This window comes from Antechinus flavipes, chromosome 4 (assembly GCF_016432865.1).
Source record: "Antechinus flavipes isolate AdamAnt ecotype Samford, QLD, Australia chromosome 4, AdamAnt_v2, whole genome shotgun sequence".
Classification (NCBI taxonomy): domain Eukaryota; kingdom Metazoa; phylum Chordata; class Mammalia; order Dasyuromorphia; family Dasyuridae; genus Antechinus; species Antechinus flavipes.
The window spans coordinates 74494329-74519672 of record NC_067401.1 but is presented as its reverse complement, the minus strand read 5'-3'; the positions used below and the strand labels follow the sequence as shown (position 1 = coordinate 74519672).

Here is a 25344-nt window from a genome sequence, read left to right as displayed (position 1 = left end):
GTAGAATGAGGATGTCAAATGAAGTGACTGCCAAATCACCTTGGCAGAATCTAGTTTCCTGCCAAGATTCTTTCTAGTTTTAAATAGAAACATTACTTCCAAGGTGGTCTTACATGAAGGAAAGAAAAATTTGTGAGGAAGGGAAAGGATATACTGGGGAAGAAGAGGAGAGGAAATGAGCAGAGGAAGCATTGATTATTTCAAGATGTAAGCAGAAGTCAAAACAAATTCAATCCAATAAACATTTATTAAGCACCTAGAGACATGTCAATCTCTGTGCTAAAAGCTGGGGTATAATTAATAAAAAGCTAAACAGTCCTTGCCCCCAAGAAGCTTCTAATCTAATGGGGAAGACAATATGTAAAATGAGACAGGACAAGTGGGGGTGAGACACAGGAGAAGGAGGGGAAGAGCAATCTTGTTCTGTGGAACTGAAACCCAGGCTGAGCAGCAGATATAAAGTGGAGAAAGGAGAAGGGGGCAGGCATCCCTTGACCTTTCCTTTGAACTGATGCAAATTGAAATGAGAAGATCCAGGAGAACAATTTCTACCATAACAACAATATAAAAATGAACAATTTTGGAAGGCGTAATTAAGTCTGATCAGCCAAGATGCTAAAAAGGACTGATGATTTTGAATGCTGCCTACCAGCTGATAGAGAAATGAGGGACTAGTATGCAGAATGTGCGCTTTTAAAAATATGACCAATATGGAAATATGTTGTGCTTCATTATTCATGTACAAGAATTTTGTTTTTCCTTTTCTTTTTTTTTCTAGTGGGTGAAAGGGACATATGAAGAAAAGGGGCTTGTTGATTGGAAGAAAAAAATTAAAGAATAAAGAAGTATTATGTAAATACTTGCTGCTGTTATTCTTATTCCTAATAGCATAGTAAAGGTGTACCAGAGTTTGAGCTTTTCTGGTACAATACTTAAGAAATCAAGGTTACTTTAATGCTTCAAAAAGATCATCATTGTAGGACCTTATTGTTGTTTAATCGTTTTTCAGTTGTGTCCAACCCATAGTGACCTCATTGGGGGTTTTTGTTTTGTTTCTTTTGTTTGACTAAAATATTGGAGTGGTTTACTGTTTCCTTCTCCAGTTTATTTTGTAGATGAGGAAACTAGAGCAAACCTGATTAAGTGACTTGCCCCGAGGTTAACACAACAAAGTGTCTGAGGTCAGATTTGAACTCAAGAAGAGGGATCTTCCTGATTCCAACCCCTGGCTTGGCCCTATATATTGCATCATCTAGCTGCCCTATGACTTCAATGAAAGTCAAGTAAAGTTACACAGTGGGGAAAAAAATCCCCACATTCATTAAACAAATCCAAACTTTTATTTACATTGCAGGAACATAAAAAGAAATACATTTCCTTGTTTATTCCATGAACAAGCAAGAGCAAAACTTCCAGAAGTGATTGAAGAAAAACAGAAAAGGGGGGTTACCCCAATCATGTTGCCATCAATAACTCGATTTACTAATCCCAGTGAAAATGAGGGAGGGAAAAACATCAGTTCTTTGGTCTCAAAAACATCATTGTAGTTAATGGGGAGCAAGAGTTGCAGGAATTTATCTTCTTTCAAAATGAACTTAGTCGTGAGGACAAAACGGGGTTAGTTTGACTTTCAAAATTTGAGTTAATTCTTAACCAGTTTTTACATTTGCCAAGGCCAGATCATGCCTGATCTTTCTTCATACATTTTTTTGTTAGGAATAGTTTCACCCCAAAAAAATCAGAGAAAGGGAAAACACTACAGGCACCTTCGTGCACCCAAGGAATAAGCCATTCTATTTGGTCTCTATTAGAAGACTGTCAACTTGAAGGTGACAATTGAACACAAAATAGTTACTTTGCACCAGGGAATGACCACCACACATAACCTTGCTCTCTTCTCCCAACGATCCCTTCTTCTGACTTTATTTATTCTGCATATAGTAAAATCTCAAAATTATTGATTGATCTATATCTCTAAACCTAATTTTATTGACAGATCAAAAAAAGGGAAAAGAGATGAGTTTGGAAAGAAATAAGACTGACAGGAATTCTCTAATTATCTTATTGGTATGAAAAATTATAACCTGTACTAGTTTCCTTTTATTAGTTTGACTAAAACTTGACCATTGAGTAATATCTTCAATGTTGGTTTCATGTTGCAGCATGGGTACTCAGGCCAAGCATGTCTTAAACATAAATATAGTAATATTAATGCTTTAGACTTTGAAAAATCTAGTCATACTGCAGTCAAGCTCCCCTTCAAGCCTTTCCTCCCTCATTGCTTTTTCCTCTCATTAAACTGGAATTCAGAAAAACCTGAAAGTTTAGGGTTTCATCTAGTGTTCAATAGACCCACTTATATATAGGTGACTTTTTTTTAATTACTTTGTAACATTCTTGTGTTTTTAGTCCTGTTGCTATCAATAGACTATTCCTGAGTAGATGTGAGGCCCTTAGCAAATCAAATGGTGTTCCCTACCAAGATGGTTACAAAGATAAAATTAAGCTAAAATAAAGTCACAGTTCTTTAAGTACTAACTTTGAATGTGTTTATGAGTATATAAAATTCAGGTTGGGGATGGGAGATGGGTGTTTTGTGTTTTTTTAAGTACCAACTAGTAATATAACTTCTCTGCTACTTCAAGGATTCTAAATCCTGGTGACTAATAATAAAACCAAACTTTATTTCTAACTTCTCTTTTCCATCGATCTGATTACTTTCTTTTCCTTCTTTATTATCTCTCTTTCTTCTTTCCTTTCCTTTGCTCCCTCCTTCCTCCCTTTCTTCCTTTCTTTCTCTCTGTCTCTGTTTCTCTTTCCCCTCTCCCCCCTCTACTTTCTTGTTACTTTCAATTTGCCCATTTCAAGAATGGAAAGCCTGAATCCTCTGTTTTAACTGTCTTATCCAGATCCAACCCCAACCTGTTCCCAACCCAAACCATCTCAGTCTTTCACTTGTACTCTTCACCTTCAAAGGAGAATAACAACAAGAGATTTCCAGTAGAATAAGTGGGAAAATTCTAATAGGAGATTCAGCACCTCCTGTAGACATTTTATCTGCAATAATCAGATGACAAACAGATGTCCCTAATGAGACCTGGCCAGTTTTAAATTGGCTGGCCTTAAACAAGGAGCTCATCAAACAAGTGACTTTCCTAATATCTCCAGGTTTTGTTCTAATCTCACTTTTACTCGTTTCTCCAAAGGAAATACCCCTTTCAAGCCAAAGATATAGGCTTAGTTTATCATAGGTGTTTCTTAAATTTAAATAATCATCCCAAATTCATCATAGCTGCTTTCAATTTACCTCATTCTTCAAAATTCATTGTCCCCTCCACTTTTTCCCCACAATAACTAAGATTTCAGCAACAGAACAAAATTAGAGGACAAAAGAAATCTTATCCTCTCAATGAGGACACCTGTGGGGAAGCATTGCTTAGGAAACTTCTGGGACAACAGGATTCTGGGAGTTTTGTAAAAGTTATAAATCATCTCAAGATTCACGCTGGGAAAGGATCGCCAAATGGCCAATTCTCTGGTAAAAATTTCTTCTCATCTTAAGTCATTGAGCATTCCCCTTCCACTAAGTCCATCTGAATGCATTCAACCTTTTACATGGCTCTCCTTCAGACAGCTGAGCGTCAAACTCAGGATTAGCAAACTAATTTTTCTTTAAATGACATTTCATCTGAGAGGAATCTTACTTCATTCTTTTGGCCCTAAACTTCATTGTATATGCTCCCCTTTGACCAGGACTCAGTAGAACAGAACAATATTCAATTCAAAATTGAATAGAATCAGAACAGTAAGTGTGATGGCAGAACACTCCAAAGATGAAGGAGTGAAGGAACTGATTCATTAACATCTCACCTCAATCTCCATAAGAAAATAGGGGGGAGGAAATTAAAAAGAAAAGAAAGAGTTGGGTTTTTTCCCTCTCTAGCCACAAGTAGTTTTTAAGTCAAAGTCCATGATGTTCATCGTGTTCCGGACAGCAGTCTCTGGGTAGCCTCGGTGACTTCTGTTAGCGAACCAAGGAAAGAATGGTGGCTGATGCTACAAAAGGTGAGGAATAAGCCGTGGCAAGTCCTTGCAAACCAATGACAAAGTACCGGCATCCTTTGGTGATCACTTTCCCAACATTCTGTTTTTAGAGAAAGAGAAAAATTATCAGTCAGTTTTTATTTTTTTATTTTTTTAAATTTTTAATAGCTTTTTATTTACAAGTTATCTGCATGGGTAATTTTACAGCATTGAGAATTGCCAAACCCTTTGTTCCAATTTTTCCCCTCCTTCCCCCCACCTCCTCCCCTAGATGGCAGGATGACCAATACATGTTAAATATATTAAAGTATAAATTAAATACAAAATAAGTATACACGTCCAAACCGTTATTTTGCTGTACAAAAAGAATCGGACTCTGAAATATTGTACAATTAGCCTGTGAAGGAAATCCAAAATGCAGGCGGGCAAAAATATAGGGATTGGGAATCAATGTAATGGTTCTTAGTCATCTCCCAGAGTTCTTTCACTGGGTGTAGCTGGTTCAGTTCATTATTGCTCCATTGGAACTGATTTGGTTCATCTCATTGTTGAAAATGGCCACATCCATCAGAATTGATCATCATATACTATTGTTGTTGAAATATATAATGTTCTCCTGGTTCTGCTCATTTCACTCAGCATGAGTTCATATAAGTCTCTCCAGGCCTTTCTGAAATCATCCTGCTGGTCATTTCTTACTGAACAATAATATTCCATAACATTCATATACTACAATTTATTCAGCCATTCTCCAATTGATGGGCATCTATTCAGTTTCCAGTTTCTAGCCACTACAAACAGGGCTGCCACAAACATTCTTGCACATACAAGTCCCTTTCCCTTCTTTAGTATCTCTTTGGGAAATAAGCCCAGTAGTAACACTGCTGGATCAAAGGGTATGCACAGTTTGATAACTTTTTGAGCATAGTTCCAAATCTCTCTCCAGAATAGTTGGATGTATTCACAATTCCACCAACAATATATTAATGTCCCTGTTTTCCCACATCCCCTCCAACATTCCGCATTATCTTTCCCTGTCATTCTAGCCAGTATATCAGTCAGTTTTTAAATGGTGACAGTGTGCATAGCTTGCCAGCCCTGGAAGTAGGAGGACCTGAGTTCAAATACAGCCTCAGACACTTATTAGCTGTGTGAACCTGGGCAAGTTATTTTAACTCTCTTTGCCTCGGTTTCCTCATTCATAAAATGAGCTAAAGAAGTGAAAGATAAACCATTCATGTATCTCTGCCAAGAAAACCCCAAGTGGAATTACAAAGAATCATAACTAAACAACAACAAAAAAACAAAACAGTATTCAAATTCTTCATGAGTGACTGGAGAATGAATTTTTTTCACTGTTCCTTATTCTTTTATTAAAAAAAAAAAATCAATCCCAGAAGAATTAATAGTGTTATTTAAGAGAGCTACATTAAATTAGATATTAGTGGATCTGGGACAGGAATGAACTAGTTAATGTTCCCTGACTACCTGATACTAGGTTAGTTCCTTGACCTCTGAGCTTCATTCTCTACATCTATAAGATGGGAGTAATGATACTTATAATCATTATGAAACTCTGTTTTAACTATAAAGTGCTGGTATAAATATTAGAATATTAGTCTCTCTTTCTCCCACCCTTGCCGTCTCCCTTCCTCTGTCTGTCTCTCTGACTCTGTCTCTCTACATCTCTATCTCTGTGTCTGTATCTCTCTGTCTTTCTGTCTCTCCTCCCATATATTGAAATTAATTTGTGACCTCATTAATTCCCAAATTGCCTCTAATAATACCCCTCACAATCGACACCTACTCATCCATCCTATGTGATTTTCATCCATGTCCTCCCAAAAGTTCCCCACTGGTATCCATCCAATGTGTCAGAGGGACTTTATCACTTTGCCACAATGCTAAGATGATACCAATGAAGCACTACAAACATTTCAGCCTTCATTCTATTTTGCCAGCCCTTCTCTTTCTGTAATATAAGTTTTTGATGACATCTTTTACTCTTGGTTTTTCTTCATAGTTCACCATGCAATTTTCTCTTTGCCTTTTTATCTCAATTGCTTAGTCTAATAATTAACAAGCATTTATTAAGAATGTACTATGGGCCAGGCATTTTTCTAGGCACTGCTGTTACATATCTCATTGAAAATAAAATGTTTGAATTGAAAAAAAAAAAAAAATGAGCCTTTGCTATTATGGAAACTTGGGGTCAATAAAGATACACTGCATTTTCCAAAAGTAATCCAATACATTTCATTCTTTTCTTCTTTATAAACTCTAGACATAGCTCATTATATAACTATATTGTGTGTCCCAGACAGAGGTATGCTGAAGCCAGTAGAAACCTGCTGTTTGTCAGAATTAATTGTTAAACCTTCATTGTGAGCATTTATTTACACCTTAGAAATCAACAAATATTACAAATCAGGGCTTGCGCAATTGTTTTGTTGATTGTCTAGACTTAGGAAAGTGATAGTAATGCAGGTTAAAACCTAAAAGTGAGTGAACCCCCTCCCTCCCTGCCTAGTTAAATATTTCCTAGCACACCCCAGTACTCCTCTATAACCACAGCTTGAGCTCTGCAGGAAGTCAGTAGAAGGCTCCCGGAAGGAAATCAACATCAAGATGCTAGCCTAAGGGCTGAAGGCTAAAGATGATAATAATAAATATAACAATAATAATTGGTCTTTCAATAGCACTTTAAAGTCTGCAGTGTGTTTTACATTCATTATCTCGTTGGAATCTCATAACCCCCCAGTCCCATTCCATTAGACCTACACATTTGTTGTTGCTAAATCATGTTCAACCCTTTGTGATCCCATGTGGGATTTTCTTGGCAAAATACTGGAGTGGTTTGTCTTTTCCTTCTCCAGTTCTTTTTACAAATGGGCAAACTGAGGCAAAATTACATGACTTTCCCAGGGTCACATAACTAGAAAATGTCAGGAAATATGATATCCACACAGGAAAACTAATAAAACAGGTTGAGGGTAATCATTTTTGTTGGAATTGCATAATTCTCTCTGCACTTCAAAGAAGCTAGGAAATGTTGGGATGCTCAAAGATTGTGAAAAGAAGTCTCCCACTTACTCCCCCCCCCAATAACTTTTTATTTTCAAAATACATGCAAAGATAGTTTTCAATATTCACCCTTGAAAAACCTTGTGTTCTAAATTTTTCTCCCTCCCTTCCCCCACCCCTCCCCTAGACAACAAATAATCCAATATAAGTTTAACATGTGCAATTCTTCTATGCATATATCCACATTTATCGTGCTGCATGAGAAAAATCAGATCAAAAAGGGGGTAACTGAGAAAGGAAACAAAAAGCAAGCAAAAAACAACAAAAAGTGAAAATATTCTGTTGTGATCCACATTCAGTCCCCAAAATACTCTTTCTAGGGGAGATGATTCTCTCCATCACAAGTCTATTGGAACTGGTCTAAATCATCTCATTGTTGAAAAGAGCCAAGTCCATCAGAATTGATTATCTTATAATCTTATTGTTGCTGTGTACAATGTTTTCCTGGTTCTACTCACTTCACTTAGCATCAGTTCATGTAAGTCTCTCCAAGACTTTCTAAAAGCATCCTGCTGATCATTTCTTATGGAACAATAATATTCCATAACATTCATATACCATAATTCACTGATAGAATATCCATTCACTTTCCAGTTCCTTGCCATTACAAAAAGGGTTTCTACAAACATTTTTTTCATATGTGGGTCCTTTTCCCTTTTTTATGATTTCTTTGGAATTCAAGCCCAGTAGAAATATAGCTGGATTAAAGGGTACGCACAATTTGATAATCCTTTGAGCATAGTTCCAAATTGCTCTCCAGAATGACTGGATCAGTTCACAACTTCACCAACAATGTATTAGTGTCCCAGTTTTCCCACATCCCCTCCAACATTTATCATTATCTTTTCCTATCATCTTAACCAATCTATGATCTCATGCTTCTGATCCATAGTAGGAATTCTCCTTCCCTCTTTCCATCTCTTTCTCTCCCCACAACTTTTAGCTATGCAACTCAGAATCCAAAGCACTTCAGTCATCACAACTTCAAGAAAAGTGTCCAGCACTCCCTAGACACTTCCATTTTGCAGATGAAAAAACTGAAACCAGAAGATATTCTCATAGCACCTCTATCCTAAAAGTTCTCGACTTTGCTTTTCACTGGCAAGGAATTTAGACTTTTCTGCACACACACACCCTTCTTATCCTTCCCTGTAGGTGAAAGAAATATCTCTTCACTGGATCGTGTTATGTACATGTGTGCGCATGCACACATGTACCTCTGCTCAAAGAAGCTTCAATGAATGTAAAACTTTATTGATCTAAAAATCATTTTCAGCTGATGAAACAATTAACCATGAAATTGAGACTACAATCTAGGTCTTCTCAATAAGAATCCAATGTTTGTCTTACTATCCAGCATGATATCTAGTGAAAAACTGCAGTCTAAAGATTTGGAACAAAAATATTTGGGCTAGAATCTTAACTCTATTGCTTTACTTGCTATCTAAGTGATCTTGGGAAAATCACTTCTTCTAGGAGTTTACTCCTCTATAAAAGTAGATGCTAAAAAATACATCATCTCAAAGATATCAGTCCTATGATCCACTTCCCCTTCTTTTCCTTCTTCCTACCAATTTTTCAGAAATGGAGAATCTCTTAAAGGGAATTTACTATATTTCATTATAAGAACCAACAATTGCCACATTCCAAGAAACTTTAAGCATACATCTTAGATAACTAATACCCTTATTTGAAACTATATACCTCAATGGCTACTCTCTCTCATATTTTCTGATCTTGCCTTCAACTATTCTAAGAAATCATAAATGAAGATCTGGAAGAAACCTCAGAGAGTTATTCTCCAGATGAAGAAAACAAGGCTTAAGGAGGGGAAATGATTTTCCAAGATCCCTTAAGTAGTTGGCAGCTGAGCTAGTATTTAACTCAGTTGATATGATTGATCTGATCTTTCTATTATTCCATAATGCCTTTCAGTGCCCTGAAGAGACTATTTACTGATAACTGTCCTCCACTTCTTGACCCAAATGGGATCACAAAGAGTCAGACATGACTGATATAACTGAATGACAACAATAAGCAGTAGTCAGGTGGAGGAAGAGAATGATATGGAGAATGATATTTGTGGAATGCTCTTGCAGAGGAGATATTTTACTTGTGAAACAACAGAGTAATTGTTCAAAATAAAGAAAAGCAATGAGAAATCCTTTTTTGTTGAGCCACTAAAATCAACGATGGCTTATACTTCTTTCCTTAAATTTTGTTTTGTGACATTTATGTCATCTATATTCTTGAATTATCTCTTAAGGAGAAATTATCATTTCATCTTTGTCACAGACAGAAATATCACTAAAATAACTCATTTATATTATTACTCTGTAAGAAACAACCAGCAGGATGATTTCAGAGATACTTGGAGAGACTTACATGAACTGATGCTAAATGAAATGAGCAGAACCAGGAGATCATTGTACACAGCAACAAGAAGATTATACAATGATCAATTCTGATGGACATGGCTCTCTTCAACAATGAGATGATTCAAACCAATTCCACTTGTTCAGTGATGAAGAGAGCCATCTACACCCAGAGAGAGGCCTGTGGAAACTAAGTATGGACCACAACATAGCATTCTTACTCTCTGATTTTATTTGCTTGCACTTTGTTTTCTTTCTCAGTTTTTCTTTTTCTTTCTTCTTGATCTGATTTTTCTTGTGTAACAAGACAAGTGTATAAATGTGTGTGTGCTAGAGACTGAACCTTCAAGCCCCAACCCCTCACCCATTCCCCCTTCCATTCCATCCTTTCAGGATATTCAAATACTTGAGCCCCTTATCTGATTGTTTCAAACAAAAGTCTTGTTACCCCCAACCATAAACATGTTTTTCACGAAATTTTCTTCTCCTTGCCTACGTGACATTGTGCACGAAATGTTCTCCCTCCTTGCCTACGTGGTCAAAAACATATATAAACTCCTTGAGGACACAATAAAGCAGAGACATTCACCAACCTAAACCTTGAGTTGCCTCTCTGTCTCTCCGATCCTGTTCCCAGGCACATGTGCCTTCCCAGACTGTTGTCTTCCTGAGCCTTTGCTCCCCCTCGGCCCCGGTTCCCCTCGATGACCCACTGTTGATGTCCTGCTGGACAGGATATGTGTGTGTGTATAAATATATATATGTGTGTATTTTTATATATAGGATTTAACATGTACTTTAACATATTTAACATTTCCCTGCCAGCTAGGGGAGGGGGGAGGGAGGGGGAAGAAGGGGAAAATTCAGAACAAAAGGTTTTGCAAGGGTCAATGTTGAAAAAAAAAATTACTCATGCATATGTTTTGTAAATAAAAAGCTAAATTAAAAAAAAATCTTGGAAGGGAAAAAAATAACTCATTTATTATCAAAACATAGCTTTGAGATAAGTGGAATAAAGACATGTAAAGCATCTATGTTCCAAAGTTTATCTCAATGTCCCCTGGAGAAGTCAATTTTTCAATTTTGGGAGAGAAAATGAGAGAAATTCTTTCTTACCATTACTGATTTCCAGGGAATAGAGTTTCTATATGACTTGGGAGCAAAATAGGTGAGAAGTAGGCAAGGCTGTCAGCTAATTTGGGGGGAGAGTGGGGAGGTAAAACACATTCTTGTTAATGACCTCAGAGAGAAATTAATCAGACAAATAAGAGGAAATTCTCTCCAAACAAGGAATGATTAGAATGGAGTTTACCAGTACAAATGGTCAAAAACTTGACTTAAGGGTCCAGAATGGGCTTCATATAAATGAGAAGATATGTTCTATAGTAGCATGGTGAAATATTGTAGCAGAAAGATGGGGGCCTGACACCCCAGTGAATACAGCAGAACAGGGAGTCCCTCCCTACCAGATACAATTTGAAAACCAGCTTTGGCATTATGAGAAAAGAAGAGACAAGAAAAAAACTTATCTCCACAAAAATGATTTTAAATTGCCTTGAGAAGAAAAAAAAAAGTCAGGTATTTTTTTTCCTTATGAAAGTATATTATAATGTATAGATTGCTTATTATCTTAAGAAAAGGGAGGTGAGGAAAGGAGAAAGAAAATTTAGAATTCAAAATTTAAAAAAAGAATGTTAAAAACTATATATGTAATTGTGGAAAAATAAAATTCTTTTTTAAAAGAATGTTACATAAGGATTTCTTTCAGCTATAATATGGATGGTAGAGATGTTCCTTCCAAATTAAGTTCTAAATCAGTACATGATTCAGCAGCCATGAGGTAGGAATCCATGAGAAAAGGACAGGCTGAGTCTGAAGTTGGACTCAGGTTACCAGAGAGAATCTGAAACGGGTTTAAAAAAAAAAAAATCCACCAAGAAATCAAATTTCTTCCAGCTACCAAAACAAATGAATGCCATGTTTTTAAGGCCAAAAAAGACAAGGATTATTATGAGAACAATCCCATTTAGAAGGAAGAGGGGGGGAATAATCTGTTAGTGTCCTCCAGATTCTTTTTTTGAATTTTTGAGGTTTTTTTTTTTTCCTGATTCTTTGTGTTCCGTTACTAAGTCCAGTGAGGAGGCTTCAGCTATTGGGAGTTAATTGAAATTTGCTTTTCTTTCTGGGGCTGTAGATCTTGACTTCTCAGAAATGGTAATTAAATTCAACTGCCCTTTCCTCTGTTGTTGGAATACACAGGAGCTGTTGAAATACACAGGAGCCACCTGACAGTGGCTGCTGGAGGTCCAACCCAGAATGGATCTTCTCGTGTAAGAGGATGATACAAGGAGACTGAGAGGCAGTTGCTGTTCTCTGACCTTTCTCCTCTTCCCTCTGCCTTCAATTTATCTCATTCCCAGTTCTCAACACCTGTATCAGCAAAGGCTGCCTAGCAACTTCAGATGCTGTGATCCACGGCTGTGGAGGCTCCCGGAGAATTGACCTGTCTCTTAACACTCTGCCACACTGATTTCCATTTTAGTGGAATTACAGAAATTAAAGTCTAAGAAATACACAGTCTCTTCTTCCCCATAGCTGGGGAGATAACCTGTGTTAAAGGAGAGACGCTACCAACAGAGCCAATAGGATGGAGAGAATCAGGATCTTCCTCAGCCTGGGGGCAATCTGAGTACAAAAGGAAGAGTCAGAGAGGAAAAGAAAATAATTTCTGTTTCTTGTTGATAAATAAAAAGATATTCCTTTCGTGGTGGGATTTTCCCCATTCTATTTCAAAAGGAAAAACAGTTTTAAACAAGAGAGTGTTAAAAATTCTCTACTACTACTAACCCCAAAATACACAAAATGAGAAAGACTTGATTTTAATCCTGTAAGGTATTTCATAGAACCAAAGATTTATTTATATTTGGAAGGATTTAACAATTGGTCAGGGACCACTCCCTTCTTCCCTTACAGAGGAGGAAATTTGGGGTCAGAGAGGTTATGACTTGCTCAAAGTCATATGGATAGAATCTCTCTCCATAGTCATGCTGCCTACCAAGAGGTCTAGATTTTACCAATGAAAAATCTGAGATTCAAAATTGCCTGATGTCATATAATTAATAATTAGTGGAATCTGGACAAGATCCTCAATCTTCTGGCTGCAAGTCTAGCAGTCTTACCACTTCATCAAAGCTACTCAGAAGCTCTGATTTGCTCATATTCTCCTTTCACTTAATTTCTTTATTTAATTAAAATCTGGCTATCTCTACTTTAGATCATGGCTTTCTCAAACCCATCAGTTGTAAACTTATGGTTTTCAAAAGAACAGTTGAGGAAAGATTTTCTGTTTTATGCTTGTGACTCATGACTTTCCGTTCTTTTCTTATCTTAAACTGGATATTATTAAAAATCAGATAGAAAATGAAACCCATTTTCCACATTGGGCTTCTGTGATCTATGACATTCAACATGAGTACTGAGCAGCAGCTGTGGAAATGCAACATATAATTAGGTATTTAGGGTGCTTGAAAATTCTTACTGAGATTTTAAAGTATTAAAGTTTAAAATAGTACTAAGACTTCGGGGACACCCTGTATAATTATGATATAAAGTTTGATGATAACAATAATAAAGAAGCATTACCTTCTTCTTTGTGGCTACATCTTAAGAATGATGGAATCTTTCTATCTGATTTCCAACTAAAACCGATTATATGTCTTATCTCCTCCATTAGACTGTGATTCTCTAAAGAACACAGATCATCTCCTCTTTTTTCTTTGTAACACAGAGCACAGAACATTGTACATAGTAAGAACTGATAAATGCTTCTCAAATTCATTATTATACAAAGCCTTTTTCTGAGGAACCCAATGAACTGGTGACATAAGGAGAATTTTAAATTTTAAATTCATTCCCATAATGGGTCAAATTGAGATTCACTAATACTTAGAGAAGTCTGCTCCCATAGAGGCAGTATGGTATAAGAAACAGAGCTCTGAAGTCAGAGTCTGGGAGGCTCCAGTTCAGATTTTGCTTACAAAGATGATTTGCTATATAATCATAGGCAAGAGCATGGACCTCCTATCTCATCTATAAAATGGGGATGAATGTAGTATTAACTTCACAGGGTTGTGAGAATTAAACAAATTAAATATATAAAGGGCTTTGTGAACCTTGAAGCATTACATAAATGTCACTATAATTATAGAGAGCAGATCCTGCCTTCAGGGAAAAGAGAGAATTTGTCAAAATACCATGGGAGTTAAAGCTAGAAGAAGCCCTAATAGTTATTTAATCTAAACCCCTTGTTTTACTGATAAAGAAAATGAACTCCAAAGAAATAAATTAATTTGACCAAAGATTCACAGTAATTAAGTAGTATAATAGATTTAGAGCAGAAAGGGACTTTATAAATTGTATAATCTAATACCCTAATATGTGAAAAAACAAAATCTAAAAAGATTTTTCAAACCTGACCTCAGACATTCACTAGTTGTATGACCCTAGACAAGTCACTTAACCTCAGTTTTCTATTCTGTAAAACAAAAAAAAATAATAATAATAATAGCACTTACCTCCCAAGGTTGTTGTGAGAATAAAATGTGACAATGTATTTAATGTGCTATAAAAATTTTAAAACATTATGTAAATACTATGATGAAGATGATGCTTAACTTTTTTTAATTATAGCTTTTTATTGACAGAATATATGCATGGGTAATTTTTCAATATTGTTCCTTGCACTCACTTCTGTTCCAACTTTTCCTTTCCCTCCCTCCACCCCCTCCCCTAGATGGTAGGCAGTCTCATACGTGTTAAACATGTTAAACATATACAATATATGTGTACATATTTGTACAGTTCTCTTCTTGCACAAGAAAAATCAGATTCAGAAGGTAAAAATAACCTGGGAAGAAAAACAAAAATGCAAGTAGTTCACATTCATTTCCCAGTGTTCCTTCTCTAAGTGTAGCTGCTTCTGTCCATCATTGATCAATTGGAATTGAATTGGATCTTCCCTTTGTCAAAGAAATCCACTTCCATCAGAATACATCCTCATATAGTATTGTTGTTGAAGTGTATAATGATCTCCTGGTTCTGCTCATTTCACTTAGCATCAGTTCATGTAAGTCTCTCCAAGCCTCTCTATATTCATCCTGCTGGTCATTTCTTACAGAACAATAATATTCCATAACATGAGAATGCTTAACTTTTAAAAATAAGTTATTCTTGATTGTAATTTGGCTTTAATTTTCTTTTTAGCATACTATATTCCATTTCCTTTTCTAATGTTTATTGCATAATCTTGTGTAATGCTGACTGATTGGAGATCCTTGGTACGTAAACTCTACTAGATCCAACTGCCTATAGTAATTTTTTTTTTTTGATCTGAAAGTTCTGGAATTTAGTGAACATATAATTTAGTGCTTCTCTCAGATGGTAATGTTTAGATTTTGTCTATTTTCAATTTGTTCCCTCGTTCCAGTAATTCTAGGCAACTTTCTCAAACTATGGTATCCAGGTTTTTTGTTTTATTCTGGTTTTTAGAGACACCAAATGATTCTTAAATTATCTCTCCTGTTTTCGATAACATCTGTTTCACAACTATTTCTTATGTCATTTGGTCTTCACAAAAAACTCTAGAAGGTAGTTGCTATTAGGTGGCTAACAAGTGTGAGACTGGATTTTTAACTCACATCTTCCTGATTCCAGACTTTGCTGCCATTTGAGATTGTGGAACAAGAGCACTCTCATGGGAAATATAAGAGGATGGAATAAAAGTCTCATTGGTTAAAATGTTTCAACTATGAATGCATTCTCCCATTTTAAAAAAAAAATTAAGCAACAATTCTTCTTGCCAAAAAAAAAAAAAAAAGCCTCCTTATGTATCTTCTTAGAGACTTCTTTCAAGGTTTTCTTGAGACATCTCCCAATATAAACCTTTTCTGATCCCCCTTTTGGCTAGCTGAGGGAAATTTTCAGCATCTCAAATGATCTTATGTCAATTTATTTACTTAGCTGTTTGTCCCCTCCAGTAGACATTTAGGGGTATATAAATGGCCCAATGGATAGAGTTACGTTTGAATTCCCTGAATTCAAATCTGGCTTCAGAAACTTACTAACTGTGTGAACATGGTCCAATCATTTAATTCTATTTGTCTCAGTTTCCTCATCTGTAAAATGAGCTAGAAAAAGGAATGGCAAACCACTCTAATATCTTTGTCAAGAAAATTCCAAGATCACAAAGAATAACAGACAAAAACACAACTGAGCAACAACAACAACAATAATACTCATCCCACTTCCCAGTAAAATTTGTGATTCTTAGGGAAGGGGATACATTTTATTTGTCTGGTACTTTGCATTTAATAAGTATTTATGAAATTAAATTAAAGTCTACTCTCTTTTCATTTCTTTTTTCTTTTTGCATGCTCAATCTTGCAATGTTTGGAACATAGTCAACACTTAATAAATAATTATTGACTTTAATTGAAATCTATCATTTTTCATTATTGTAGCATAAAGTAGAAAGAATGGGATATGGAGAATGAAGCAACATTAACTCAGAAAAATGTTGCAAGGACTTAATCATTTATTTTGAATTGTCATACTCTCAAAGATTTTTCACACCAGACCTCATGTACTACAACAGTTGTTTTCTTTACGTAGTAGCAGGAAGAGACTTGGACATAAATTGAAAATCTGATTGATAAAAAAAGCTATTATCCTACCTTGCCATGTTTTAGTGAATTGTTTTTAGAAGCCAAGCTCTTTTCTAGTAAATTTCCCTTCACCAGTTTGACTCAAATGATTTGAAAACAAAATCTTAGAGCAATTAGAATACTTCACATTTATAGTCTCAATATTAGTATGCAAAAGCAATCTCTACATGGAAGAGTGTGACATATTGGAAAAACTGCTGGATTTGGAGTCTGAGGATCTGAATTTTCCTGGGAGTTCTGGCACAGATTACTTGCATAATCTTAGACAAATCATGCAACTCCTCGGTTTTTTTATCTGTAAAGTGAGGTGGTTGGACTAAATGAACCCCTAAGATTCTTTCTAAATTTCAATATCTGATCTCTGAATCTATGACCCACTCCTATCCTTCCAAATTGGTAAGTTTAATCAAATTGCCTGTGACATTTGAAGGTTGTTGTTACTGTTGTTGTTTGCCCTTTTCATGGCATCTGGGAGGTGATATCATGACATGCAAGAGTTGGATTTAAGTAAGGAAGGGCTGTACACTTTCCCCTCCAGAGTCATCACTTTCCCCTTCAGAGCCATCTGGGTCCAGTAGCCAGATATAAATCAAGACGACTTGAGATGGCCCTAAAATAGGAGACCTTGGCCTTTTTAAGCTAAGGTCTTCAACCTTATGAGTTGAAGTTTGATGTTCAGTTTGACCCATTCGGTGATTGAGACTAGGGAGTAATTAAGGCAAAGAATCTCCACTTTCACCTAGTCAAAAAAAAAAAAAATTGAAATAAATAAATGAATGAATCTGGGAGGGGAAGACTCTCAGGGTTCCTGGTCAAAGCAGGAATGATTGCTGTTTACATTCAATCTGAGTCATTCTGGACCCAAACAATGACCATATGGGGCATAGCCTAGGACCCATTGGTGGCCAATTAAAATCAGATTGGTTTTGTTTTAAGGCCTGGTCTTTAAGAAAAAAATCTGGTTAGTAAACCCCAAGATATCTTGTGAAGGTTCAAAGGTACAAAAGAGAAGAAGAAAAATACTCTTAAGAGCATCTGTAGATAAGAGTAATGATATTCTATGTGGACATATACCATGTAACAACCAGGAGCTAATATGATTGTGATAAGGTCCTGAGGGCAGTTGGCAGCCTTGTGATCCTACTCTCTGCGGAGGTTTCCTTCTCCCAGTGTTGACCCTACCTTGCTGTGTTCCATCAGAAATCCCAGTCATGTCCCTGAGCTTAAATTTCCCCTATAAATCTGCCTATGGCCCATACCATCTTTGCTGAACCCCTTTGGGGCTGTCCACTATGGCACTATGCCTCATTGTGTCTTTCCCTTCATCTCTCCCCTGTGCCACATATCTCTCCTCTCAAACCTCACCTTGCCTTATAGTATCTTTCTTCTTCTTACAGCTAACTAATTCTTCTAGGGTGCTGCCAGCTAAGGGCATACTCCAACCTCATGGAGTCTCCTTTCTATTGGTGAATTATGAATCCCACATCATTTTTTGCTATTGTTAATCGTTAAAAATCCCTTTCCTTGCTATGTGCTCTCCCAATTCTCTTTCATATTTACCACTTCTAATGCTTATTGTAACTCTTCATTTTGTCTATAACCTCTTCCCCTAAATAAAACTACCCTTTGCCAAAAAGAACAGTTATTGTGAATTCTTCATATGATCAAACCCCAACATTTAGTGCCTACATCAGTCTCAACATCTGGTGCCTACAAACCACATAATTTTCTACCTTATCCACACCACTTGTACCAAAAAGCTGAAATGATGTTGCTAAAAGCAATGTAGTTGTATGGATTAGCTATTGACTGTGATGCCCATATTAAATACTCCCCTTTTTAACCAGCTCTGCTCCTGGCACACCAGCCTCTTCTACCTCCACTCTGAGAAGAACCTTCTTACCTTAAAGATGCCTCCACCCTATAAGTTTTACCTCTCTTCACCAATACTCCCCTTTCCATCTCCCTTTTATGTATTGGTTTCTCCCACTGGAATATAAATGCCTAGAAGAGAGATTGTGGGGTTTTTTTTGTCTTTTATATGTATCCCTAGTGCTTCATAGTGCCTAGTATATAGTAAATATTTAACAGGTGCTCAATCTATCTACTCAAAGTGAAAGCAAGCTTCTATATGTAGAAAGTGGTTTTTAAAAAAGGGAAACTATATCACTATATGTGAAAGACATAATCTTTATCCTATTTGAAAAGGTGAACACCCTTACTTCTCCAGTGAAGGTGGAGAGGCTTATTCATATTCACTGTTTTATTACCACACTTGTAGAAAGCCAACAAAAGTGGAGCAAGCCGAGATGGCAAAGTAGAGAGTAGAGAGGTCTTTGAGCACTTCCTGGTTTCCCTCAGAATCAATACTAGATCAAACCTCTGAAAATTACATCATATGAAGAGGCAAAAAAGACATATTAGAATTGAGGGAAAGAAGGAAGGGGAATAAGCCTTCATCTCATTGGATTTGACTCAAAGAGAGAATGAGAATTCTTAATCACTAAAAGATGATTTTAAAAAACCCAGCTTACCACGATATTCATTGAAAGTAGTTTAGCAGACAGAAAGGAGGCATTGTGGTAGAAGACCTGGGATCAAGTTCTGTTTTATTTATTGTTTATTAGCTTCATGATGGAAGAAGCTAGGTGGTTCAGTAGATAGATTGTTAGACCTGGAGTAACAAAGACCTAAGTACAAAAAACAAACAAACAAACAAACAAACAACAACAACAACAACAACAACAAAAAAAAAAAAAACTCAGACATTTACTAGCTAAAAAGGGGTAGGTGGGCATCTGGCAGAGAAGCCTAACTAAAACCTGAAGCAAATGATGAGGAGCACAAATAAAATGTTTATAAATAGATCTTTTTAAATTTTGAATAGGCTTTTTGTTCCTTAAGTAGACTTTTATTATAGCCCCACCCCAGGTGGACACTATGGATACACTTTTTAACTGAATTCTTTGCATTGGCAAAACCATTATAACTCCAGAGTTACAGTATACAAACAGAAAGTTAAATTGTCAAACCTCCAGGTTACATTTCCCCTTCCCCTATAAAAGATTACTCTATTGTAATTCCCTAGCTAACTTTTTGGGGGATGCTAAATCCTCTTTAGGATTAACCAGCCACCTCTCCACTTGTTACATCTTTAAGTCCTCTTTCCCCAGTAGAGTATTAGGTCCTTAGTTTATTGCTAAAAACCCCTTTCCTTGCTAAAAACCCTTATGGATTTAACCTGCTGTTATTAATTTAATAAAATCTTTGCCCCTTAATTTGGAGAAGGTTTTGAGACAATCCATGACACTGTCCTGTAATCTCAATATACTTTGGGGGTGTCACCCCATAATCCATCATTTTGATATCCTGGTATAATGAGAATCTGACTGAACTCCAATGACTTCAGCTCCAGTACCTTTGCCAGGATAACACATGGACTGCAGGGTCCACAGGTTCACTGCCAAATAAGAAGCTTGAAGACATTGGACAGAGATCACTAAACTTCCTTAATCCTCAATTTCCTGAAAGAGATACTATCTAACCTACTTATCTAATTTATATTTTGAGTCAAGAAGAACTGAGTTCCAATTGTGAATGAGCCTCTTTTTCTGTATGGCCAAAGGCAAATGATAGAATCTCAGCCGAAGTACTTTGTAAACTTCAAAGCACTATATCTCAAAAGAGAAGGGGAAGGCAAGAAGAATTTATTAAATGCCAGGCAGGCACTTTACAAATGTGATCCCATTTGATCCTCATAACAATCCTAAGAGTAGATACTATTATTCCTATTTTACAGTTAAGTAAACTAGAGAAAACAGAAGTGACTTGTTCAGGATGACACAGAAAATAAGTGTCTCAGGTTGCATTTGAGCTCAGGTTTTCCTAGATTCTCTATCTCCTGCTCCATCTCGTTTCTGCCTCATCATTATCAGTTGTTACTTTAATGACCAACTTTATGATTCTGGGGCTATAATCTTTTGAAATAATAACTGGACCTATGATTTCATAGGGAACTTCTAGATGGGGAAACTCCTTCTGCCAAGATGGAATGGCATTTTCTGTAAAACTTAAAAGAGTCTTAAAGAATTGCCTGAGAACTCTGGGACTTTGCCCAGGATTATAGTTCAGTATGTGTCAAGAAGAACGTTAACCCAAGTTTAGAGGCAACGCTTTATCCACTACATTATATAAATATGAATCTTAAGCAGTACCAACACAGCACCACTATTTGTAATTTTTGTGACCTTAGCTCAAGCTCCACCTCCTCTGTAAATTGAGAGGATGGGATTAGATGACCTTTAAAGACCCTTCCAGCTCTAAATCTATGATCTTGAATGTTGTGATCAAATGAGATGATATCTGTAAAGTGCTTAGTACAGTGCCTGGGGACTAGTGATATCTGAAGAGCAGTGTCTTGATTTTCAAGTGAATTGGATTTAAATGAAACAGAGTGGTGCAAGGTCATCAACCTCCCTCTTTCTTCCAGTGATCAGTGGCCCAGCCTGACATATAATGGGGCTTAATAAATACTTGCTCCCTTTTTCTACCCTACTTCAATCCCATCTTGAATGAATTTCCAGTTCTAAGTCTTTTTACCTCTCTAGGATAGATTTAATTTTTCCTAATTAAGGAGAATTGCTAAGAAAAAGGGGAAAAATTAATTTAATTAAACATTAATTTTAATTTCATTTCATTTTAAAATGAATGGTATGTAATAATAGGAAAGCTGGAGGAGACAGAATTGATTGTTTTGATTATCACTTTTCTTTTTTTAACTTAAGATACTCAGAACAAGTTGGAAATCCCTACCTTAGTCTAAGCCCTAATATCAACAGAACTTTACTCTTTTGAGTGCAATGGAACCATAAAAACCAATAAACACTATCTCTACCTGGGAAGAAACTCCTTAGAAGACTCTACTGAGGCTCAGAGAGGCTGAACAGTATACCCACAATAGCAAGGAATTAGAAACTACAAAGATTGGCATATGTGAAGCTGCAGCACCGATAGGGAAAAATCTTGATACCTGACTGTTAGACATGAAACATGAAACCTACTAGGCTTTTCGCTTGCTGCCGTTCCCCCCCACAGACTTTAAAACTTCTTCCCCTCTGATCTTCGTCCTCCATCCCCCAATCTAAAGCAAACATACCTTGCCTGCTGGTCACAAAACATTCAGCACTGAAATAACCAATTGGAAGAGGGACTAGGAGAGTTGAGAAATACAATATTTTGTTGAATTCACTGCTCCTGGAAATATCTTTAAATAATGGAAGGAAGTTTGGGGGAAACGGTATCTCCAAAGCTGTGGAGGTTGGCACTGTGTTCTCCAAAGCTATTTTAATAGAATATAAGTTTTGCTATAGTCTGGTCAATCAAGTCAACAAGTATTTCTTAAATACCTACTATGTACCAGGAGTCATGCTGCTGGAAATATAAAGAAAGACAAAATCAAATAACCAAACAAAAAAACCTGCAGCTACTCTCCACAAACTAATGAGGGAGCAACATGCAAACAACTATATATAAATAATATAAGTACCCGATGAAATAAAGATACTGTCAGAAGGAAGGTACTAAGATTAACATGTCTTGCAGAAGGTAGCACTTCAGGAGTCTAGTAGAAATAGGGGTTAGATTTCCTGAAATTCTTCTGGAGTTAGAGAGCTTTCATGTTTGCAATTGAAGTTGAATGACTTGCCCAGAATCACACAGCTACAGTAAAAATATCTGAGGCTGAATTTGAACTTTGGTCTTCCTAACTCCAGGGGTAACCTAACTTCCCCAGTTTTTTCATCTTTTAAATAAAGGTATTGAACTAGATGGTCTATGAAGTCCCTTTTAGCTCTAGAGTTCTATGACCCTATAATCCCAGGCAGCTTGAAAGGCTATATCTGAGGATCAATTTTTATAGTCAGAACATCCCCTAAAGACTACCTTAGAAGAGGTTTCTTGACATCTCCCAAATGACTCCAATATCCTGATTGCCTCAGTTCCCTCAACTGTAAAATGAGCTGGAGAAGGATATGGCAAACCACACTCATATCTTTGCCAAGATAGGGCCACAAAGAGTTGGACATGACTAAAAAAAATGAAACACCACCATCATGTATCAGACTATTCTTGTCCCTATTCTAAACAGTTTGACAGAATTACTGATTTAAAAAAAATTTTTTTAACACATTCTAGGCCAAATTTTGTTTTTTGTTTCACTTCAATAAGCATTTATCAAACACCTAGTTTGTACCGGGCTGGTTAGACCACCAAATAATTCCAATCCTAAAATGCTTCCACTCCATTGTGATAAAAAACATAAATGTTAAAAAAAATTATATGGAGGATAATTTGCTAAAAGTAGAAGGAAATTTGAAAGGCTGAACTGGAAGACTAGAGTGTGATGGAGAGCAAAGGGGTCTAAATAGGGAATGGTAGCAGGGAAAGGAATAGCTTTGAGCCTAGTCAATCTACTACTTCTCAGAAACACTGTGATAATCTACTACTCCATGCTTCCCACTCAAGGTTACTGGGGTTCTGAGTAAAACAGTAGATTGTTATCCTTTTCGAAGTAGTAATCATCAAAGGATGAGCATACAAATTGGATAGTTTAGAACAGATAAACAAATAGGGGCAGGGGGAGGGAACGGTGGGATGGGCTTCATAATAATTCACAATATATAGCATTTGAGCGCTTTTGTTTTCTTAAAGACAATCTTTTGAAATAATGAAGGCATTATTTCTGTTTCACAGATGAGATAACTGAGGCACAAGAGATTAAATGAATTTACTAGTTCTGAAGTACCAAAGCTGAAATACAAACTCAAAATCCTGCAGTATCTCCATTAAAAGTGCCCTAGAAGCCTAGAGAAAACAGAAAGGGATCAAGAAGAAGTCTTTCCTATTGCAGAAATCCCTCTGACCCAGAGAAAACCAAGGAACATTTTTGTAATGGAAAAAGCAGATAACTGAGTTCTACTCATTACTCTGCCACTAATTCTCTGTGAAATGCTGATTAAATTACTCCATCATCCTATGCCTCAGTTTACTCCTCTATACAAGGAAGATACTAGAGCTAGATAACCCAGCCTAAAATTTGCAGAGCTTACTCCTCAAATGAGCCAGGCAGTAAAACAACATGCATTTATTGGGCTCTTATTTTGTTATATAAGATGATCTAATAGTTTTCCCCAAGTGTTCTTTCCCAAACAGGGACTAGGTTGGGTGGAACCTGGAGAATTGATTCCTGAATTTTTCAGTGATCCTGTGTCCAGAATATGAGTGTCAGAAGCCGAGAGGACCAACTTGAGAGGGCCAACTTTAGACTGCGTAAGGGCCCCTGCCACCTTTCATCCAGCTCTCAGCCCCTGAACAAGTTTTGTGTCAGGGAGATTTGCGTAAACGCACCTCAAGCGCAGAAAGGAGATGGAGGAAGAAGTAATGCAAAGGACGCTGAGGGAAGACCCTTAGTGCTGGAGTTCTGAAGTCAAAAAGCGCCCCCTTCTCCAGCATCTAAGCTCTCAGACAAGACAAGGAGCGCCCCTACTCCAGCATCTCAACTGTTGGACAAGAAGTGTCCCTTCTCCAGCATCTCCGCTGTCGGACAAGACAAGGAGCTGCCCCTTCTCCAGCGTCTCAGATGTCGGACAAGACAAGGAGCTGCCCCTTCTCCAGCGTCTCAGCTGTCGGACAAGACAAGGAGCGCCCCTTCTCCAGCGTCTCAGCTGTCGGACAAAACAAGGAGCGCCCCATTCTCCAGCATCTCAGCTGTCTGACAAGACAAGGAGCGCCCCTTCTCCAGCATCTCAGCTGTCGGAGGACAACAGCAGACAAAATTGTCCCTTTCGTCACCAGCAGCAGGGACATCGGAACATGGGCAATTCTGATCGCTGTCTCCCCCTCCCTCACTTCCCTTTCTTTACACTGTACCTTGCCATACTTCTTGAGCTTCTTCCGATATTTCTTTTTGGGCTTTTCTCCGGTTGTCTGCTCCTCCAAGGTTTCGTATCTCTCCGGGAGAAACGCAAAGTGAACTTTCTTGGAATGGGGTGCTTTATCCCCCTTCGCCTCACCCTGGATCCCAGCGCGCTGCGGCGGCTTCTCTTCTTGCCCCTCAGTCTCCTCTCTTTCTCCCTCCTCCTCTTCTAAGTGCAGGTGCTGTAAGATACAGGCCTCCTCCTCCTCCTCTTCTTGCTCCCACCTCGGGAACCGACGACGGTATCTGCCGTCCCCCTTCCCTCGGAGCCTGGCGCCCACCGTCATGCTGCCAACGGAGCTGCTGAACCGCGGCGGACAGCAGAGGAGAGGAGAGGAGAGGACTTTTGCTCCCAGTCCTCTCCCTGCCTCTCGGCCCCGTGACCGCACTGGACCGGACCTGAGGGGCAGAAGAGAAAACCAGACCAGGGGCAGAAGAGGTTTCCTGGCGCCCCCTGGTAACAAGAGCCAGTATTGCTAGCTCTTAATACTACTAAAGCTCCCTCTACTAATTCATACTTACAGATTAGAGTGAAACCCAATAAAATCCTTTCCTTACAACGCAATGTAGTAGGAAGTGCACATATTATTATCCTTAAGAGCAGATCACTTTATTATTGTTGTTCTTACTCAAATCCTATGATTCTAAGCACTCTCTCCACTGTGCTATATTGCGTCATATCAAAGATGTTGTAGACGAGGACTTCCAGATTTTCCTTAGTAGGCTAGTAAACTACTTCCAAATAAAAATAACCTTATTATTTAGATTACTACTATAACTTCCAAAAAGCAAATCTTCACATACACAACAGTAAGTAGTGTCTAATTGCATGTGTTTTATAGTTGAGCAAATTGAGAAGCTGTATAGACAAAGCATTTATTAAATGCTTACTGTGTGTCGGGAACTGTGTTAGGGATACAAAGGCAAATAAACCAGTTCCTGGTTTCAAGGAGTTCATAGTCTAATGGAGGAGACAACATGAAATGAATGTACTATATACAAATAAGATCCATTATAGGGTAAATTGTTCATAATCTCAGAAAAAAAAAAAAGTACTACGATTAAGGGAGGACTGGGGAAAACTTCTTGCAGAAGATGAGACAGTAGTTGATGCTTGAAGGAAGCCTGGGTAGCCGAGGTAGAATTG

The 25344-nt window shown here is 37.3% G+C and overlaps 1 protein-coding gene across 2 annotated transcripts; it reads right to left on the bottom strand.

Moving 5' to 3' along the window:
- Nucleotides 1-1321: 1321 nt before the first annotated feature.
- On the bottom strand, nt 1322-24775 carry C4H1orf115 (chromosome 4 C1orf115 homolog). Of its 2 annotated transcripts, none has more exons than XM_051993332.1 (2): nt 24152-24629; nt 1322-4144 (listed from the first exon to the last, which is right to left on the bottom strand). In XM_051993332.1, the coding sequence occupies exons 1-2, from the start codon at nt 24482-24484 to the stop codon at nt 4025-4027; spliced, it is 453 nt and encodes a 150-aa protein (XP_051849292.1). In that variant the 5' UTR covers nt 24485-24629; the 3' UTR covers nt 1322-4024. The 2 variants fall into 2 exon arrangements, with proteins under 2 accessions (XP_051849292.1, XP_051849293.1); XM_051993333.1 differs by lacking the exon at nt 1322-4144 and adding an exon at nt 18818-18915 and having other exon boundaries at nt 24152-24775.
- Between the last annotated feature and the right edge of the window lie 569 nt (nt 24776-25344).

What these genes read in the sequence shown, in the direction of transcription:
- C4H1orf115 (XM_051993332.1), bottom strand. Translation starts at nt 24,484, where the DNA reads ATGACGGTGGGCGCCAGGCTCCGAGGGAAGGGGGACGGCAGATACCGT. An exon ending in AGCTCAAGAAGTATGGCAAG is followed by an intron (nt 4,145 to 24,151) that starts GTACAGTGTAAA and finishes CTCTAAAAACAG; the next exon opens with AATGTTGGGAAAGTGATCAC.